Source organism: Salvelinus namaycush, chromosome 3 (genome assembly GCF_016432855.1).
Source record: "Salvelinus namaycush isolate Seneca chromosome 3, SaNama_1.0, whole genome shotgun sequence".
NCBI classification, from domain to species: domain Eukaryota; kingdom Metazoa; phylum Chordata; class Actinopteri; order Salmoniformes; family Salmonidae; genus Salvelinus; species Salvelinus namaycush.
In genome coordinates, this window is record NC_052309.1 from 64691235 (window position 1) to 64713200 (window position 21966).

At 46.6% G+C, this 21966-nt stretch overlaps 1 protein-coding gene across 1 annotated transcript; it reads right to left on the reverse strand.

Annotated features, from left to right (window-relative positions):
* On the reverse strand, positions 1-21710 carry LOC120034849 (collagen alpha-1(I) chain-like). The gene is made up of 47 exons (XM_038981502.1): positions 21499-21710; positions 19228-19419; positions 18679-18701; positions 18403-18438; positions 17161-17253; positions 16401-16472; positions 15846-15890; positions 15293-15346; positions 14642-14695; positions 14409-14462; positions 14172-14225; positions 13682-13735; positions 13522-13566; positions 13318-13371; positions 12673-12717; positions 12481-12534; positions 11808-11906; positions 11638-11682; positions 11362-11460; positions 11159-11212; positions 10896-11003; positions 10019-10072; positions 9744-9842; positions 9501-9554; positions 9277-9375; positions 8800-8907; positions 8464-8517; positions 8295-8348; positions 8023-8067; positions 7576-7782; positions 7197-7358; positions 6825-6878; positions 6287-6394; positions 5848-5901; positions 5662-5715; positions 5120-5281; positions 4817-4924; positions 4353-4514; positions 4032-4139; positions 3655-3708; positions 3429-3536; positions 3182-3235; positions 2936-3043; positions 2545-2827; positions 2106-2296; positions 1747-1989; positions 1-1338 (listed from the first exon to the last, which is right to left on the reverse strand). The coding sequence occupies exons 1-47, from the start codon at positions 21578-21580 to the stop codon at positions 1192-1194; spliced, it is 4350 nt and encodes a 1449-aa protein (XP_038837430.1). The 5' UTR covers positions 21581-21710; the 3' UTR covers positions 1-1191.
* Between the last annotated feature and the right edge of the window lie 256 nt (positions 21711-21966).

Sequence of the window (21966 nt, forward strand, 5' to 3'; positions counted from 1 at the left end):
TAAGGTAGACCACTTAACATGCTTTATTTCAGCATCCAAAATAATTAAAAACATCTCAAATTTTTATACATATACAAAATAGGTACAGATCCTCTTGTTTTAATCCCCCAACGGTGTGTCTGCTTCGCTCATCATTTGATATTTCAATTTTTTCTGTGTTCAATTTTTTCCAAAACCCTTCGCATAAAATAAGAAAACAAAACAAAAAAACTAAAACAATGGGGGGGGTGAAAGAGGGGTACTGCTAGAAGCAATTGGACAACAAAAGGGGGGATTTCAAAACGAAACAAACAACAACCAAAAAGTGTCAAAAGATGTTAAAAACAAAAGACAACAAATCCACCTGCTCATTCTACACTAGACAGGACTGTGTGCATCCTAACTACAGTATACCTCTTGCTATGCCTCTGTTGCAGAGATCTTAGCCAACACTTGAAACACATCTGTTATGACTGACATCAAGATAATCTGCTAATTTAGCACCTAAGGTCCTGCAAGCAAGAATGACAACATCATAGCACAATTTTCGATCACCCTCCATTGTCAGGACCTCATGAAGAATAGCACCTTTTGCAGCTGTTACTTTCAACTATGCTTGAGCCGTGTAAAATCTAACCTGGGGTTCACCAACACTGGGTAACGTGGATTTCTTTTTTGAGGTAGCCATAAAATTAAAAAAGAAGTTGAACCCATGTCTCTAATGCTGCTTTCGTGTGACTTCAGAAGGAACAACTGCTTCTCCAGGTGGGTACAACAACGAGACACTTCACTGTCATTTTTAAGATTTATTTGACATCACCTGAAAGTGGTACAAAGCATTTGGTTTTCTTTTTCATTGTCCTTCCGCAGTGGTAAAAAAAAGTCACCTGTATCTGGGATGTTTTTTTTCTGTCAAACTCCAGGGGGGATTTTACACTTTACAAGTATATATTATTTTCTTTTTGCCAGTGAAACCATTGAGTCTTCTAAAGTATCCTCGGTGTTGATGGTGGTGGTAATAGTGGTCCCAAAAAAGCTTGATGACACACAACCACTGTCTTCAGAAGTGCAGTTTTAAGCAAGTGGACCATTTTTGAACGGCCAAATGAAACTCTAGGGTTTTTTAAATGCATAGAAAAGGGTTGAGAGGGATGACTGCTAGAAAAAAAACATACACACACACACAAACAATTTCAAGTCCAGATTTCTTTTTTACAAGAAGCAGACTGGGCCAACTTCAATGCCAAATTCCTGATTGGGTGCACCAACGTCCATAGGAGCGATGTCAATAATAGGCAGACGGGATGTTTTCGTTGTCTTGTAGTCGATGACCGTCTTGCCCCATGCACCGGTGTGCGACTGTGGAGAAAGAAGATGAAAAATGCACAATCAGAATCCAGAGTTGCATTTCCTAATCAATTTAAAATCATTCCCTCCCTTCCCCCTTTCAAAAGATGGCTCCTGGAAAAAACACTTTATACCAAGTGATGAGGAATATCATCCCAGATCACAAAGCCCCTCACCTCATCTGCTTCCAACTAGTGACCCTTGTCCTACATTAACACCATAATCCCAAAAGCCCTTTCCAATTCCCTTCCCAAGACTACTGCTGCTCATGCCCACAGTCTTACACCAACTACCTCCTTTAGAGGCAAGAATTCTCTCTCCAACCATCCCTGAGAGGAAGGATTCTTCCTAGAAAAGTTCCTGAGCGGACACAGCCTAAGACACAGCAGAGAGTAGGTAACAGGCGGATGGAGGACTCACCGTGCAGCCGTCCTCGGTGACGCTGTATGTGAAGCGGCTGTTGCCCTCGGCTCTGATCTCAATCTCGTTGGAGCCCTGGAGAAGCAGGGACTTCTTCAGGTTGCCGGACTGCTGGTCCATGTAGGCGATGCTGTTCTTGCAGTGGTATGTGATGTTCTGGCTGGCCTCAGTGGCCATAAGGCGCAGGAAGGTCAGCTGGATATTAACATCCTTAGCGTTGGAGCCCTCACTGCCATACTCAAACTGTGAGGGAAAGGAGAAAGAGATGGAGTTAGCATCAAGGACTCGTCATCCGAGAGAATGGTGCGATTAGGGTCCTCTTTTCCCAACAGCCCAGGTTGTCGCGCCGAGGTTCTCACCTGGAAGCCATCGGTCATTGCCTCGCCGAACCAGACGTGCTTCTTCTCCTTGATGTTCTTACTGGTGTACCAGCTCTTCTTGGGGATATCAGCCTCGGTGGGGTAGACGCAGGTCTCGCCGGTCTCCATGTTGCAGTAAACCTTGATGGCATCCTGGGTGCAGCCCTGGTCGGGGTCGATCCAGTACTCGCCTGCATGGAGAAGAGAGTGGATCGCGTCAAGAACATCCAATGTGATTGTGGTTGTTTTGAGACTCCACAGACAGCAAGACTCAACAGAAACTAAAAGAGCTTGTGTCTACTGAAGATGTCTTTACACACTATGCTAAAGCTTGTCAGAATCAATACAGCTCCATGCTTTCCTCAAAGCCAAGCAATTGCTTGACTAATGATGAGCGAGCAACCGTAGTCTAGAAAGGGTCTATGACTCTCCAACTCACCGCTCTTCCAGTCGGGGTGGCACATCTTCAGGTCTCTGCAGGTGCGGGCGGGGTTCTTCTTGGTGCCCTCGGGAGAGCGGATGTTCTCAATCTGCTGGCTCAGGCTCTTGAGGGTGGTGTCTACCTCCAGGTCGCGGTCGCGCATCACGTTGGCGTCGTCGGCGCGGAAGTGACGGAAGGGATCGGGGGCCTTCTCCTGAGCGGGCTGAGCAATGAAGCCCATGTCGAATCCACCGCCGGGAGGTCCGGGGGGGCCAGGGGGACCGGGAGGGCCAGGGGGTCCCTATATGTGGAGGAAGCAAAGGACAACCAAGATAGGATGTGAAGAAGAATAAGAGGAGTATAAGGAGGAGAAAAATATTTCGATTTTGAAGTGGTTCAAGTGACTTACGGAGGGTCCCATCTCTCCAGAGCGACCACGGGGTCCGGGAGGTCCGATGGGGCCGGGCAGACCGCTCATACCATCCTTACCGGCGGCACCAGCTGATCCAGAAGGTCCCTAGTGTGGGGAGAGCCATAGCTTAATACGACAGTGTAGACTATCCACATCATGTTGTCACCAGAGAAGTGATCCACAGTCATAACGTTGCTGTGCTGATAGTTGTGTGACTGTTGTCATAATGTGGGTCATACTCACTCTAGGTCCAGCGGGGCCAGAGGCTCCAGCAGGTCCTGACTCTCCAGAATGTCCCTATGGGTAGAAACAACAGATTTAGGTGCCTGTTGTATCAAACAACAATATTACAGGGAGAAGGTGGATTTTTCCCACTTGCTAGGTTTTGTGTTATCTCTTCCTTGTGTGTAGCGACCCATTTCCCTTGTTTCTGCTGGAGTCACTTGTGTGTTGTTATTATTGTTGATTCGTAATCAGTAGCTGTACTCACAGAGGAGCCAGGGGGTCCCTGCATGCCAGTGAATCCTCGGTGTCCCTTCATGCCTCGCTCTCCAGCCTCGCCAGACTCTCCCTTGTCTCCACGAGCTCCAGCGGGTCCCTGGGTGGGAATAGGACAGGTGTGTTCAGTATACCCTTTCCTCAGACTCAAGAGTGGAAGAGCAGATATTGTATTCATCGTGATGGTTTTATGAATCTGTGATGGAGTATATACGTACAGATGGGCCACGGGGACCAGCAGGGCCAGCAATACCAGCGGGGCCAGCAGGACCCTGAAGAAGAAAGAAAGGGAAAGAGAGAGAAAGAGATTATGACAATCAATTCAGTTGATAATCCCAACTCGATGGCATGTCATAAAGACTATGTAGCTCAACTCCTAGGAGCACCAGTATATGCTGTATTCTAACAGGACTACAAACAAAGACCTCAACCCCTTCCACAGCCTTAACTGGTTACTGTGTGACGGGCGGCCATTTTGAGGCCACAACAGTTTAACATACAGTAAAGTCTCTGAACATGATCAAGTCTGAATTTCCCCCAGTTATGTATTCCTCGTCAGTCTAAGGGAGTAATGGCTGAGGATCTGGACACTTACAGACTCTCCACGGTCACCAGACTTTCCAGCAGGGCCGACGGGTCCAGGGGCGCCAGGGGGTCCGGGGGCACCGGAAGCACCGGCAACACCAGACTCACCACGTTCTCCCTATAGGCAAAACAGAGGGGAACAGAGACGGGTTAAGAGAAGATCAAACTCCTGACATAATCCCAATACTTTACAGTATGTGATGCTCTTTCAGCCATGCAAATAGTCGTGTAATGGTGCCCAGTGTAGATTGTCTACAGTATACCAACAGGCTGGTTCCCAAAGTGAAGGGTTGACTCGGTCTTGAGGACAGTGTACGAGCATAGCTCTCACCTTGGGTCCAGCAGCACCATCGCGACCAGAAGATCCCTCGTTACCAGGAGTTCCCTCGCGACCAGGCTCGCCAGGTGCTCCAGCCAGTCCAGCGGGCCCCATGGGTCCGGGGGGTCCACGCTCACCAGAGGGGCCACCAGGTCCCTGCTTGCCAGGCTCTCCCTAAAGCAGGAAACAGAGAACAGGGTTAGACCTCAACCATAACACCGGAGTACCACTACTGAAGTAGCGCAATGACAACTACACTGTATGAATAAGCTACTGCAAGAGCGTTGCACTTGTCAGCTGCCATCTTGGCAGAGATAGCACAGAGGGCCTTTAGCATCATTGCGGCAGGCTTGTAGACCATCTAGTCACTGCCTTATTGAAAACGAGGGATATCCACCGTGAATGGTGTCTCCTCTGCAAAAGCCTAACGCCTTTAAACGTGAAGTTCTAGAACTATAGCACTCTGAGGCACTGACCAGTTGTCCGGCGAGGCCGGGGAAACCGCGCTCGCCTCTCTGTCCGGGCAGACCAACAATACCACGCTGTCCACCAATACCCTGAGGTCCGGAAGTTCCAGAGGGTCCCTGTAGGAGAGAAGGAGAGAAAGAGAGAATAGGTCATTGAGGTGTCCCTTTTCTAAAGCGTCAGATCTAAACGCCAGCGGCGTGTGTTACAGGTGCGCTCCAAAAGGAGTATTCGTATTGTTCTCTCTTGTCAGTTTAGGGGTCAGAGTGTTACTTTGTTAGGGTGACAGTGACAGCCAAAAAAGGGGTACTTACATTGGGACCATCTCCACCAGGCTGTCCCTTCTCTCCCTGGGCACCAGGGGGTCCGGCAGCGCCAAGCTCACCAGGACGACCGGCGGGGCCAGTCTCACCACGGTTACCCTTCTGTCCTTCCTTTCCACCAGGGCCTGAGGGTCCAGGGGGTCCGTTGTTGCCCTGAAAGAAAGAGGAGAGGATGGTTGAGTATGAGACGAGGCTGAAGTTGGCCCGAATAAACCTGTGTCAATTGGCTGTTATCGATGACAGTATTGGGATCAACCAAATGCTAAGCCAACGCCTAGCTAGATGCTTGTTTGGGCGTCAGGCAATGCCGTTATGTCTTGGGTTGGTTGCACAATAACATGTTGTATTGATAGTTGTGCTGTTGTGTTGTGGGATTGCTGTCTTAAGCTATTATCGAGCTGTTTGCTTGCTTAGTGTTAGCCTACGGTTAAATCTGGAACCTATGACCAGATCCAGGGTATTGACTGGTATATGGACGGAGGATGGACATGGTTCAGTTCGAATGGAATGGTGGTAGAGATAGAAGTACTTACAGATGGGCCGGGAGGTCCAACTCTACCAGCAGCACCGGGGAAACCAGTGGCACCCTAAGGAGAGAAAGAGAGGCACCGGTCAACCTAGTGTATCAGATTGGGAAGCATGATTCTACTTTACAAATGCTATCTTGTACAGTCAGACAGACGGGAGATGTTGGGAGGATAAGATACAAAGCTACTTACAGGGGGACCAGCAGCACCACGGGCGCCCTTAGCTCCGGTGTTTCCAGCGGGACCCTGTGTGGATACAGCAGTGCTTCAGTCAGTAAGCAAGAGCAATACAAACATGTCTGCAATACCGTGGTCTTACCGGGTAGACCAATATAACAGCACTCCAGCTGAAGTCACTGAGAGTACCGCTGTAGGGCTATGATAGTGGAATTCATTTGAATGACTTTAATGCATATCAATAAAGAACTAGATAATAATATATGCCATTTAGCAGATGCTTTTATCTAAAGTGACTTACAGTCATGCGCGCATACATTTTACATGTGGGTGGTCCCGGGAATCAAACCCACTATCCTGGCGTTGCGACTGCCATGCTCTAACAATTGAGCTACAGAGAACCATTTAAGATGGGTCAGGGTGGGTACCCAGTGGTCAGTCCCACGTGTTATACCTGAGGTCCAGGGGATCCAGTAGGTCCAGCGGGTCCTTGGGCACCACCGTCACCCTTGGCACCGTTATCTCCAGCCTCTCCCTTAGCACCAGGCTGACCATCTCCACCCTGAAGGAGAAGAGAGAAGAAGAAGTGATTGAGTGAACGTAGAGTAGGCTAGTGTGGAGGTTCATCTAGACTGGATGCTATGATAAGATAAGCCTGTCTCGTTTAATGTCAACGAATTCAATTTAGAATTGTCATAGTGTGCAAGATGTTACGATTCATCCTCTTGATTGACAACCGATGTCTGTTTGAATTGGCAACTGATTTCTGAGTGAATTGAGAAGTGTTTTCTGTGTGAATTGAGAGGTGTTTTCTGTGTGAATTGAGAAGTGTTTTCTGTGTGAATTGAGAAGTGTTTTCTGTGTGAATTGAGAAGTGTTTTCTGTGTGAATTGAGAAGTGTTTTCTGTGTGAATTGAGAAGTGTTTTCTGTGTGAATTGAGAAGTGATTTCTGTGCGAAATGAGGACAGGTAAAAGAGGTGTGTGTACTTACAGGAGGCCCAGCGAATCCAGCGGGTCCGGGGGCACCAGACTCGCCGCGCTCACCCTGGGGGAGAAGGTTAGGGTTAGTCAGGTCAGGAGTGTGTTACAGGTCAGGGACTAGCATCACATGAGTGTGGGTAAGTTCATTCTTCTATACGCCTTCATTTCTACTTAAGTTTCATTCTTTATTGCTCGCTTTTGTGCTCGGGTACGTTCCGGCACCATTTTTACTTTGCTTCATGCATTGTGGTCTTTATTTGAAGCGTCAAGACAAACTCCCATCGAGCGATGCCCGTGGTATGGATGCATGTGGAGCTATGTTTTTAGGTCTTTGTGTCATGTCTGTGGTGAGGTGGTGACAGGGTGGGCCTGAAGTACTCACAGGTGCACCACGGGCACCAGAAGGTCCAACAGCTCCAGGAGCGCCAGTCTCTCCCTTATCACCAGGAGAGCCAGCAGGGCCGTTGGGTCCGATGGGGCCAGTCATACCACGGACGCCATCCTTACCACCGGCGCCATCAACACCCTTGACTCCTTGGTCACCCTGTCAAACACAAGAGTAGCTGAATTAGTATCGGAAGCTGTGGGTTATACAGATACAGAGACGGATGGACTCAGTCAAGTCCACTGTAATGCAAGTGGAAGATTGGATGGATGGAGGGTATGCCACCGAGTGCCACAGAAGTATGAAGTTAAGGCCGACTGATGAACATGAATATAGGCATGGCGGATGATAAGTGAAGGGCGGCACTGGTACTCACTCTGTCTCCCTTCAGGCCTGGCAGACCACCAGCACCACGCTCTCCGGGCATTCCCTGCAGGCCAGGGGGTCCCTGGCCACCGGGGGCTCCTGCACCACCAGCCTCTCCCTTAGCACCATCGTTACCAGCAGAGCCAGGAGAGCCACGGGCACCAGCGGGTCCAGATGGGCCGGGGCCACCACGCTCACCGGGGAAACCTCTGTCACCCTGGGGTACGGAGAGAAGAGAAGAGAGGGCATCAGCTTTGGTTCCGGAGCATCACATGTATATAAGATGAAGGATGTTATCGATGTCAGTGCTAATGTCTTTAGCCTGGGTCGGCTGGGTGCTAGTCTGTTGCTGCTTTAGCTGTTAGCCGTTGTCTTGTTTGGCTAGGCCTCTAGGCTACAGTGTAGCTGTAGCAGTCTACCACCCAGGAAGATGTCATTATTATTCTGGGATACTCACTCTGGATCCAGCGGAACCAGGGGCACCACCCTCACCGGGCAGACCCTAGACAGGAGAAGGAGAGAGAGAAGAGAGAGAAGAGAGAGAAGAGAGGAGAGAGGAAGAGAGAGAGAGAGAGAGGATATTAGAGATCACGATTTGAGATTTGAGATTAGCATTGTCAAGTCACAAATCTTGTCAGGAAGTCAAGTGTCATATGGTGACGAGTACCAAGGACAAGGCATGGGGCAGTGAGTGACACCAAAGATGCTGTACTCCTGTAGTATTCTTACCTGCTCTCCGGGCTTGCCAGTCTCACCAATAGCACCTTGGGGTCCTGGAAGTCCCTGTTATACAAAGAGACAAGTGAGAGACAGGTGAGGCAAGGGCCAGAGGTCCTGAAGTAGGTGGAGATCTGTGATTGGTCAGATGCTGATAATTTCCCATAGTTCAGTGCTGTACCTGGAATCCAGGGGGGCCACCGGCTCCCTGCTCGCCTCGCTCTCCAGAAGGTCCCTATGAGGAGGAGAAGAAGGAGGAGGAGAGTCGGTTAGGAAAATCAGTGTGACCGGCTTAATGGTGGGTGCTACACCTTGGTAGTGGATGGAGTTACCCCCATATAATGTAAGCAAAAACAAACAGTGGTTTTGCAGTCTCCTAAGAGATTCCATGCTGGCTTGTATTAGTGATAGTGTGTTCGCAAGTGTGACACAGTGCAGGTAATGCTGAAGAATGTTGTCCTCAAGGCTTTGGGGAGAATGGGAGTGAAGCATTGTGGGATGCTGGAAGTGTACTTACGGCAACACCGGGGGCACCAGGAGCACCAACATCACCATCTTTGCCGGGAGCGCCCACAGCGCCACCGGGTCCCATGACTCCTCTCTCACCGGGCTTGCCACCCTCACCCTACAGGAGAAGACAAATACCCATTAGCTCATTTCCCATCAGAGAGCAATACTGTATCCTGAAACCTAGGTTTTAGGCTATGGACAACTATATCATACATTGCAGTGGAGGCTGCTGAGGTGAGGAACGCCTCATAGTAATGGCTGGAATGGAGTCAATGGAATGGTATCAACCACATGGAAACCACATTGTTAATGTGTTGGGTACCATTCCATTGACTCCATCCCACCCATTGTTACACGCAGTCCTCCCCCTCAGCAGCCTCCACTGATACATTGTTTCCTCGCAATTTCAGATCTAATTCCTCGAATTAGCCCCGTAAAATATTGCGCCCGAGTGAGAGCAGCGCGAGAGAGAAGGGTTACTCACAGCGCCTCCCTTAGGTCCGGGGAATCCCATGACTCCGGGCTGGCCTCTGGCTCCACCGGGGCCGGGAGGTCCGGGGCGACCATCTTGACCACCGGCACCCTGTCACAGGAGAGGGTAGAGAGTCAGTGACCACAGTGATATCGGGTGAAGTAGCCATAGGTCTTTATCAGTGTCGTTGAATTGGTGTCGTGAGGGTCAGGTGAATCTGTAGCTGAGGAACTTACAGAGGGGCCAGTCTTGCCATCGGGACCAGGGCTGCCAGGGCTACCAGTCATACCCTAGAGATGGGGGAGGGCAAAGGTGAGAGGGCAAAGGTCAGGTACATAACATATAGATATATATGCCATATTAACATGAATATATGGGTTTCATTCTTCTAGTATCTATTAGTTGTTGAATAATTATCCAACAATGATAGAGTATAACAAAGGTCCTGTGATCTGAGACCGATCCCCTGTCTAACTCACCTTGGATCCAGGCATACCAGGCTCGCCGTTGCGGCCAGGCTCACCAGTGTTACCCTTAGCTCCAGCAACTCCGGCGCCACCACGCTCACCAGGGCCACCCTGTGGTGGAGGGAGAGAGAGAGAGAGAGAGAGATGAGTTTGCTGTACTTAGCTAGTGACCATAGCATGTAGCAACGTTTGGTGGTGCACTGTAGTATATACATTTGAACAAGTGGGTGGGTGTTGCAGGTGTATATGTGTGTCTATTCCAGGTGTGTGTGTGTGTGTGTAGTCACCTTGGGGCCAGCAGATCCATCAGCACCAGGGAAACCGCGGCTACCAGGTCCACCCTGTAGGGGGCGACAAACACAACACAGGTCAATACCTCAAAACGGTCACTCAGTCAGTACCACAACACTACTGCTACCTCAGCACCACAACACAACCATTCAGTAACACTACATTACTGCTCAGCGCTCACAGCCCTCTGGTGGCCAAATGAGCTGAAACATCAGGGAGAGGGCTACAGTTACATTTAGCTGACTGGGAACCAGAGAGGTTGTTAGCTAGATATTGGTTCCAGCGACCTAAGCATTCATAGGTCAAAATGTGATTATTTATGTGATGGAATAGTCATTGAGATATCATCGTTGTGTATGCGTGTGCCAACACTAGCTGTACTGTGAGGAAGTAAGCAATGTATAAAAAGACAAAATGCTCAAGTTCTTGGATAGCACTCTCCTACTGACCCAGTTCCTATAGTTGATTTAATGCATTATATTGGATGGCTCAAACGCCATCATTTTGATGGGTGTGGGGCAGTAATGCAATGGTGGTCCTTTGGAATAGGAAGACAGTGGATTTGGAGGCCTACAACACAGTTTAGTGAGGCAGGGGGAGGGTCATCTAAAACTAAAAGATCGGAGGACATGTGGCGTAAGAGGACAGTGAAACTGACTGTCCTAAGAGTAAGGGGTAAGAGGACAGTGAAACTGGCTGTCCTAACAGTAAGGGGTAAGAGGACAGTGAAACTGGCTGTCCTAACAGTACGGGGTAAGAGGACAGTGAAACTGGCTGTCCTAACTGTAAGAGAAGGGGGGAATTCCTATATGTAAAGGACAGGAGAACAGTATGATGAAGAGGGGGCAGTGTGTGACCATCTGGGGTACTTACGCGCTCGCCGGGGGCTCCACGGGCACCAGCACCACCGGGCTCACCACGGGACCCTCTCTTGCCTTCCTCACCAGCAGGGCCGGCGGGTCCCTGGACTCCAGCGGGGCCCTGGGTAATGGAGAAACAAGATGGAGGTCAGAGAAATGGAGGGTAGAGTTCAGACACATATAGGCTGCTGACAGAGTATGTGTGTACAGTGTACGTGGTATGGGTGACTTGGTGGATCATATTTGACCAAAGAGGAAGTCAAAAGGTGTACTTACAGACTCTCCCTTAGCACCAGCCTCTCCCTTGGCTCCAGTAGCACCAACCTCACCCTAGGTTGAAGAAATAACAAACATCATTATCAGAATCCACACTCAATGGTCTGTGTATTCTGACCAAGTTATAACAGCAACTTAAGATAAGATATCATTATATATATTTACAATATTTAGTGACGGAAGTCAGAGAGAGGTGGACTTACAGTGTTACCCTTGGGTCCGGGAGCTCCACCAGCACCCTGGGGTCCGGGGGATCCACGGGGTCCAGGGAAGCCAGGAGCGCCAGCAATACCAGCAGAACCCTAAAGGAGGCAGCAGAGAGACAATCATTATACTTCCTGGATTCATCGTCACTGAGAGACCAGTCAGTGACAACAATATTGGTTATTTCCAAAGTTGAACTCTAACAAATCACAAGACAAACCAATGACAACTAAAATGGCTAGTTCACTGAGGAGTGGGGTGAGGTGTATACTTACAGGGGCACCCTTGGTACCGGGGTTTCCATCAGCACCGTTGTTTCCCTACAAGAGACACAAACCAACGGGTTAGAGGGGAAAGTCTCTAACAAGGATAGCAAATGTAACTTCAAGTCTCCCACACAGTCCAGAGGTGTATTTCACTAGAGGTTTCTGAGGGTGAGACTCACAGCAGGGCCAGCAGCGCCAGCGGGTCCTGGGTTACCAGCCTCTCCACGGGTTCCCTGGGGTCCCTCGCCACCACGAGCTCCCTGGGCACCAACCTCTCCCTGTTGAGGTGAAGATAGATAGGGTCAGGGCAAGAACAGAAAGAACATGGAACTAGTATTGTACTAGTACTACCCTACACAAGTACTACTGTAGTAGTACTACTGTAATAGTACTACTGCTACCAAGTGAAGTACTAGTGTACTATACTACCCTACTCCCTAGTACTTCCCTATGGTAGTACTGTACTAATACTCAACTATGCTGCCATTCAATAGAATCATATCCACATTTAAATCAATGTGACCCCTGAAAGTCACACGGTCACATGGCATGGCACAATCACAATAGTGAAGCCGGATATACTTTCAACTGGCAGCCAACTACACACGGTCTCATGCATGGTGCAAATGGATACCACTATCTTGGAAACCCAGCAGTGTGTAGATTACTATTACCATTGTTGTTTTCTTTTGTGCTAGAATGGATGTACTGTATGTTTTATCTCACCTACCTCTCCAAATACGGCCCCCTGGGAAAGAACTGGAGGTGAGGGTAGAGGGTGGAGGATAGAGGATAGAAGGTAGAAGGTTCACAGGTGTGTGAACACGGATAGGTGCAAGTTGAAAATCTTACCTTGGCTCCGGGGCCACCGGGGAAACCGGAGCCACCAGCGGGGCCAGTGGGGCCCTAGAATACAAGAAAACAAGAGAGAGAGGATTGAGTTACAGTCTAAAATCATGAATACTGCATAAGTGTGCTTGTGTACCAATATGTTTCTGTTGATGGTTGTGGATGTGTGAATAGATAGCTGGCTTTAGTACTTACAGGAGGACCAGCAGCACCAGCAGCACCATCGTTACCACGAGCACCCTGCAGGAGAGAAAGATACAAAGAGAGAGAGAGGCACAACTGGGTCAGATGCAACCAGCTACCACCCTTCAGGGTCCAATTCCAATATGGCTGAACTGTAAACATCAATTGTAAACAAACAAAATGGCTGACCCTTCAATGTCAGAATCCAACATGACACTGTAAAACGAATGAACTGACATACTGAATTTTTAGAACATATAAAATATGGCTTCCTACTGAGGCCAGTATGCAAGGCTGATGTACAACAATATAGGACATTCAGGTAAATCAGTTTGTGAGGCATTTTGTAGATTGAGAGTAAGAATGGTCGTTTCCAACAAGTTAGCCCTGGACTGATCAGTAAACATCTGAAATATACAAAATGACTTGGGAAATGTGATGACCTTTGAGCTACAGGAATAGGGTCTCTGTCAATAGGACTATGTTGTGATGATGATATTGCACCCCTTGTTTATGGTTACAGGGGGTGGTGTAAAGTACTTAAGTAAAAATACTTTAAAGTACTACTATTTAGGTATTTTTTACTTTCTCTCCAGTATGACAATTGGGTACTTTTTCCACAACTGGTTACAGGGGGTGGTTTTGGGGTTGACTTACAGCAGCTCCGTTGGGACCAGAACGGCCTCTCTCACCAGGCAGACCACGGGGCCCCTAAAAGAGAGGGAGAGATATTGGCACGGTAAGTAATCATGGCTGCCATTCACATTGCTACTGCTGCAGAATGCTAAAAATGCTAGTGATCTTCTCTCCACACTCATATTCTTGTGTAGGTCTGCTGACAAAATGGAGGGTGGGACTCACCATGGCTCCAGGGGCTCCGTTCTCACCGGATGCACCACCCTCTCCCTGAGGAAGGACAAACGGACACAGACAGGTCAGTGAATGGGGGACGAGAGAGAGGGGAAAAGGGGGATTGTGTGTGATTTCAACATGAGTAGGAGAGATGGAGAAGGAGTCTCACCTTGGGTCCAGCAGGGCCAGACTCTCCCTTAGCTCCATCAAGACCGCTGAATCCCTAGAGAAGGAAGTAGAGAGAGAGAGAGAGAGAGAGAGAGAGAGAGAGAGAGAGAGAGAGAGAGAGAGAGAGAGAGAGAGAGAGAGAGAGAGAGAGAGAGAGAGAGAGAGAGAGAGAGAGAGAGAGAGAGAGAGAGAGAGAGAGAGAGAGAGAGAGAGAGAGAGAGAGAGAGAGAGAGAGAGAGAGAGAGAGAGAGAGAGAGAGAGAGAGAGAGAGAGAGAGAGAGAGGACAAGATTAGAGGAGCGGAAAATAGGGCAGATTGTATTGCTGCTATTTGGGAAGTATAGGCTGATGTTGCCACCAGACACTGATCCAAGATCAGTTTAACGTGCATCCCCTTCATGATTAAGGTTAGACATGGGGACGTTTAGCTGATCCTGGATCTCTTCTGGAGAGCAACTTCTACCAGGACAGTTTGGGGGTGCGGTGACTCACTCTGTGTCCCTTGATGCCGGGAAGGCCGGGGGTTCCGGGGAATCCACGAGCTCCCTGGAGAGAAAGAGAGAAAAAAGAGAGCGAGTTATGATGGCGTAATGTCCCTTCAAGTATATGAGACGTCTCATGGTGTCTGACCATTAGGTGCTATTGCTCTTGAGACTAACGTTCTAGAGTGAGTGCATGGATGGAGTATGGTTTGACATAAGGTGACATTAGAATGACATTGCGACTCACCTGTGGGCCGGAAGCTCCACGCTCACCGGAGCGACCAGGCTTGCCAGACTCACCCTGGATGGGAAGAGGGTAGGAAGGAGGGAAGGAAGGAGAGAGGGACGGAGAAGAGGAGACAAGGTGAGGAATAAATGATGCTCCAAATCCATCCCCTTTATGATTATCTTACCCAGAAATGGTCCTGGGACATAGATGTTAAATGGTCGATTTTAATGATGGATATCTTGGTGACTTACATCATCTCCGTTCTTGCCAGGGGGACCAGCAGGACCACGGGGACCCATGGGACCCTGTAAGAAATAAACCACTGGGTGAGAAGGCTGTGTGTGTGTGTGTGTGTGTGTGTGTGTGTGTGTGTGTGTGTGTGTGTGTGTGTGTGTGTGTGTGTGTGTGTGTGTGTGTGTGTGTGTGTGAGATATCTTGATATGAGAAATATCATTACAATTTGTCAGTAATGGAAATAATCTAGGATCATTTGTCATTAATCTAGAAACTATAATTAATAGGTAGGTAAGTCAAAATACTATTGGAAGGTGATGATGTGTGAGTGTGTGTGTGTTGTGTGTTTGTGTGTGGGGGCGGGGGCTACATTAACAAACATTGGTGACCCTGTGACCTTAGTGGAGTCCATTCCAAGCATCAGGCTAGGGCAAGGCCTAGGCAGCAGGTAATGGGTGGCTTAGTATTCTGGAGATTGTTTGGATTTTTTTTTTTAAAGTGTAGCTATTGTATATTGATTTATTTTCTGCTTTTTGACATTTTATTACCCTGCAGAATATGGTGTAGAATTTTGCTCAAAGTGTGTGTTCATGAGGGATTCAGATACTGAGGTGATATTGAGATGGTGGTGTATCATTTTCTGGAAGATTCCGGAACGAGATACTCACAGAAGAACCAGCCTCACCAGGCTCACCAGGGGGGCCAGTGAAACCCTGAGGTCCCTGTAGGGGGAGACAAAGAGACAATGTCAGACTATGACGTTCATCCATCCAAAAAACAACATTGTTTAGTTCTGTTGTCAATGGGCTATGAGCATATGGGAGAATGAGTCCTGTGGGTAAAACATTCCCACGATCATTATAGTTATCGAAGACTGAAACTGAATGTAACAACAACAAAAAACAGAACAAAAAAGCAATACAAATAAGTCTAAAAGTAAAGCCAATGACAAACACTAAAACTGAAATCAAAAGACAAGAACTAAACAGATACTACATAGAAATGGTCAGGAACCTATCAAATTAAACTAAGTTTACATACAGCCATATATGCTTAAAAAAACACACCTACAATAAACAACTCGGGAGTGACTTCCACTCCCATCATGCAATTCATCTAGGGTCATAAACTGACCTCTTTTTGACCGTTGACCCGAGGTCTCTTCCCCTACATGACAAATGTCACTTAAACAGCTAGAACACAAAGGGAAGGGATACTTACACTTGAGCCAGGAGGTCCTGGGGGACCACGGGGACCCAAGGGGCCCTGTCAATCAAAAGGAAGAGAAACAATCAGTCAATTATTGACCAATCACATCAGTCTTCCCATTAGAATATATCTTTGAGAAGGAGCCAACTGACCAAAGGATCAACCAAAGGGTGGGTGGGCGAGGGTTAAAGTCCTCCCAAAGTATACATTCTAATGCCCAAAAGTCATACCATGAAGAGTGATATTTGAATAGTGGTATCAGTAACTTTTCAAGGCATCTACACGGTGGTAACAGGGAGATTATGAGTCAAAGATTATGCAGATATCTCAAACATGTACATTAGTCGTTTATGGTATATGGAAGTACATAAGACATGAAAATATCTTATTTTTAAGGGATAGTATTTGCTGTGACCTATGGAGTACCACAGAGGTCAATTTGTGGGACTTCTGCTGAGTAAAAGTGTCTCATGGCCATAGTTTTTGGTAGTGCCTATACATCAAACAGATTCCATGAGTGAGTGATCCTACTGGGCCAACAGGCTCTGTGTAGTTGTATGTCCGTACCATGGGGCCGGGCATGGACATGCCACCGCCGCTCTTCTCATCAAAACCCCCAGACATCTGAGGGGAGAAGTTCTGTAGGGGAAACAAGGGAGAAATGTGTTACAGTCAGTCAGTATTGGAAATCATGAGAACAGTGCTGTGATCTCGACATACAGTATATGGATGGGCCTAACACGGCTAGAAAACGCAAGGCACTAGGCCTGTCCATATCAATGACAGATCTGTTCATATCCATTACATATCTACAGGGTGACTACCTCTCTGGCATTCCCTAGCTGTGTTAGGCATTACCTCCCTGTCCACTCCTGGCTGGGCGCTGTCCACCTGCCCTGGTGCTGAAATACAGACTGCACTGCACTCTAACCAGGATAGCTTAGCATTACACCTCCCGTGCTCTTGCCTGTACTCTTTTTGGAGGTTGATCATTCTGAATAGACTAGCACAATAGTTTCTGTTGTATTTACTGCGCTAACTGTATTTGGAGCCTGTCCAGACTACATGGAGATCAGTGAAGTTAAGATATGTGACATCATAAGAGGGTGTTGCTGTGTTCTCCTACCAGCTGTCAGAGTTAGCCACTTTCTCCCATGTCTTTATATCTAAGTTACTAACCCCCAACAGAAGCTGCCCCTAATCTCTGATCTAGGATCAGTTTCCTCTGTCTAACACATAACCTTTTAACCTTTCCACCTGGGTCAAAAAGCTGACACCGGGTCATTACTAAGTGGGCTAAACGTCCATCTTGGCCTGAGATACTTACTCCGCCGAGGCCAGGGGGTCCAGGGGGGCCTGGGGGTCCAGGAAGGCCGGGCTGGCCGGGAATACCATCGTTGCCGGGGAAACCAGCAGCTCCCTACAGGAGAGACAAGAGAGAGAAGCTGGTTAGTGATGAACTATCACAGAGACATAGTAGTAGTCATTGAATATAGAAAAGGGCTTCATTATTATCTATGGGGGATAAGGCATCAGTGAAGAGTGACAAGGGAAAAGCTAACATAGGCTTGGGTTTGGGGTGAACTCAAGGCATATAGGCCCCTAGTATATTAGAAGCAAATTGATGGGTCATATCTGTAATTCCTTCAGATTACTTGTACATTAGTCTAGCTATCTACCTGTCCTTCCATACATGAATCTATCCATTTATTCATCCAACTGTATAAGTATCTTCCAGTCTGTCCATCCATCCATCCAACTGATTGGAGATAAAATGACACGCACGGTCTCAGTGACTTAAGTCATAAAGATTGTAACACTACACTGTACCCACTTAAAGTATTTGGTTAGGGCCAACCAGTCACAGTCCCAGATATTGTGAGAACTACATTATTCTTCAAATTAATATGAAATGGAGTAGAATTATTCAAGTTAAGAAATTGTATTTCTATTTCAATAAATGTACAATATATCTGCATATGCTGGCCCAATACAAATCCACACATATCTCAAAATGCTAGTCACCAAATGGGTATCTGGACAGGTTGGGCTTTGGAGTAAGTATAATATCTATACCAATTGAAGAATATGAATTGAGATTTAAATAATGAAGACAGTGGTCGACTATTTAGTCAATTAGCTCCACGAGTAAACTCCAAAGACTCTGGATGTACATGTCTGTCCATTGCCTTCGATAATAATCTAACCTCATGTCAGACATTACCAACATAAAAGCAGAATCTACTAATGGCAAATATCTTATAGGCCAAAACTCCGCTATGAGTATTACGAGATAATACAACAGTCATTATGAGTGATATCTGCAAGATGCTAGGCCTGTCCTTTAAAACTGAGACAAGAGTCACACAAGTACAAAAATATACCAGAACACAATGGCCAAATCCTAACTTGGGATACAGGTGCAAACCTTAAACGTCCACACACCTCTGTCAAAGGAGGATTGGTGAAAGACTGTGACTTGAAGTTTTGCATGCATCTCATGTTTGTTAGGTTTTGGCCCCCAGGAAGTGAATACAAAGCATGATAGGAATAAGGAAGTGAAACGTACTGGCTCTCCCTTGGCTCCACGATCACCCTGGGGTCCCTATTGATGGGGAAATAGTAGCATTAGGTTATGATTGTAAATGAGGATGTAGTTCTTATTGTCCTATGGCCTTACTAGTTTTGCCGTCGAGATCAAATAGTTTTGTCGCAATGATGTGTTTATAATGAATCAACAATAAAGAATACATGTAAAGTACACTTTAAACGTTAACAATAATAGCAAATCTAATTACACGTTTTATCTAATAGATGATAACAATAAGGATCAAATCATATTTACCTCAACCTTTGGCTCCTGGAAGCCTATGGTAGCAACAGAAAAACAACAATTAGATTAAAATGTGAAATATCTGAAATAGTCTGAACAGTAAACAACTTAAATATTTGTAGGGTGCATTCAAATTGTACATTAGGCCTATGCTTTTAGATTTAGAACTAATAGGGGCCTACAATCTCTGAACTAGGCCTAATGAAAATGTACACAAAATGCCCAATTTGAGACTAGGTCAAAGTTGAAAGGAAGGCCAAAGGTAGTTAGGAGGTGGCAGTGGCACCAGACTGGTCATGCGCATAATATGTGCCTGGAGCACTGAATAGTATCCCATCACATTTCGGACGAAAAGGGGAAAAAATGACTGGTGTGATTGGAATAAAGGTAAATCCAAGTTTATTCCTCGTTGGCCATCCATAAAATGCTCTCCAACGCCTTAAAAGTAAAAGCCGAATAGTCCCTTTGAGGCCTCGAAAAACTTTTCAAAACTGATTCTGGAAGCGCCTGCGCCTGTAACGTAAACTCCGTAAACGTTGCGTCGGGAGGAAATCGGCGTACCGTCATCGGGGCAGATGGGGCAGCATTCGTCGTGGGGGATCACTGGATTGGGGCAGTCGGATGTGTCCTCGCAGATAACTTCGTCGCACATGACGGTGCCGCTATCGCACACGCAGATCTGGCATGGCTCGGGTTTCCAGACATCTCTGTCGTTGTAGAATTGACCGTCCAACGTACAGCTGCCGGCGGTGCCTGAGAAAGATGCAGAGAGGAAATAGTTCAGAACTCTTCCTTCAATGTCGACTTGGAAGGCACGGATGCCCATGTGATGACGCCTTGACCAGGTGATGTATACGAAAATGTATGTACTCACCAAGTCGCTCTGGATAAGTGTCTAAATCAACTCCAGTCCTCGAGTACACATTTTTGTTGTAGCCCCAGAAACTCACCTGATTCAACTTGTCAACTAGCATTAATCCAACAAGTTCATTCAGGTGAGTTTGTCAGGGGCAACATCAAAAATGTGTGCTGTTGGGGGTACTCAAGGACTGGGGTTAAGAAACACTGTGCTAAATGACAAATGTATTTGTAATGCCTTGATTGGAATGAACAACAAGGCAGAAGGCCTGGAAAACGATTAAACTAAGGCCTATTTCCTACATTTCTATTAACAAATATTATTTAAATGTAAAATAGCAATCCCTGAGGGGTATACTACAAAGTAGGTTCCGTTAGTTACCCGGATAACTTGCCTAAATCTTCTGAAATAACTGATTATTTTCTTAATGAACCAGAAAATTAATAACTAAGTATTTCCGTTTATTTTATTAAAATTAGCTGGCTAACTAATTGATCCTGCTTTGTAGTATACTCAGCAGGCTTGAGTACCTCAGCAAATTAGTTTTGAGCTTGTTTATTTGTTAGATATCCAACCAGACATTGCATTTCCAAAGTAAGCCCAGCTGGCGCTCGAACTAGGCCTAAATAGCCTATATTATATATTGTATTGATGGCTAATTTGTGGTCTTCGTTTAGCCGTGGGTCCGCCTACCTGTGTCCAAACCAACAATGTTGGTCCAGAGGAGTTACTTCAATTTGACTATAGAGGGCGAAACAGTCAGTGGAAAAGGTCCACGTCGTCAATGCTGTCGTCCAAACGCTGCTGAAATAATTGAAAACTATCGGCTTGGCAAGCACCAGCGTTTATCCCTCAATGGAAAGTTTCCGAAGTCTGAATGTGTTTTCAATTATCATTAAAAAAAAGAAAAAGGATGGTAGGGGGCGCGTCTAAAGCGTTTCATTGTTGGAGTTGCATGTCAGAACCACATGATGGCGCTACTGGGCCGTAGAGCGAATTTGCACATCTGTCCGCCCCAGATGCAACTAGAAACCCTATACTCAACCAGTCTAGACAAGTTGACACCATAATCCAATACTTTAAAACGGATTATGTAGTTTGTCTATAGGTAATGCATTTAGGTTCTTATCCTTTATCCCTATTATAATAAACTTTTTGTAAGTAGCTACCTAGGCCAAATAACTGAGCTTGAAACTCTTCAAGGGAATTTGCGCACGATGATGCTTTGTCCTCTCCTTCAATGTTTAGGTCACTGTATTCTTTCCACAAAAGTAAAACAATTATATTTGAAAATATATACCCTACATGTGATGAATGACTGTATCCTAGGCTATATGCCATTTAGAAAAACCCGAGGTTCAAGATTTCCATCGTTCAGGAATGACCCTGTTCCTTTTCTACTTGGCTGACATTTAGCCCCAGGCTACAAATTATTGTTTAATAACCAACTGAATACCTGTATCCTCTATTTCCAGACTGCTGAGCCATATAGGCCTATTCAATTCCACTCAATCCAATGGGCAGAGAGTTGGCATGCCTTGTAGCTTTCCCCTCTTTCCCTTACATGCATTCCAATATTTCCAGCTGTTAAAATGTACCTCCAGGGTATCAAATAACGAGTAGAAGGGAAAGCCTTGGAACCTGTACCAACTCGTTCCAAAGGCACGTTCCAAAGCGTGAGAAGGCCAACGAGCAATGATGCGCATACACTCTGCTCAAGTTGCAAAAGGTAGGCTATCCTTATTAATGCCACACACAAAAAAACAGGGAACTAGTCAACAATCAATAAACACTTACCACAGATAAAGAATAGAAATGTATCCTAATATGCATATGTATCTGAATGGCTCAGTCATCAGCAAACCTTCTCCCGATGAAAAATACTTTTCTCCATCAACCCACTGTCTTTCCATATCAATTTCGTTCAGACAATACATACCAGAGGCAAGGATAGACTTAAAAGTGACACTTACGATCGTCCTCGCCTTGTCCTCTTGCCAAAAGCACTGTTGCGCTGAGCAACAGCGCTAACCGAATATCCACAAAGCTGAACATGTCTAAATATTAGACATGTAGACTCTTTGAGGCGAGGGGGAAGTTTTTTTTCTCTTTCCGTTAGACTCCAATCATACAAGTAGGGTCCGGTCCTCTGTATTTCCAATCCAGACCCCGCAGAAAACTCCCTACTGCCTACAGAAACTTTTTGCCCTGCCTTTTATATTCCAAACTTTTGGGGAGGTGCTGGCTTCACCAGAAAGCTCTAGCATGCTCATGTTCATTAAAAAAAAAAAGTCCCTCCTTCCATCAGTGCAAAGGGGGTGTCTTATGCACTTTTTTCACCTTAAAGTCTCAGGAAACTTGATCTTTCTAGAAAAGGTGGAGGCTTTGTTAAAAACCATCCCATCCTGGCTTAGACAGACGACAGGCCATGACATCTCCAA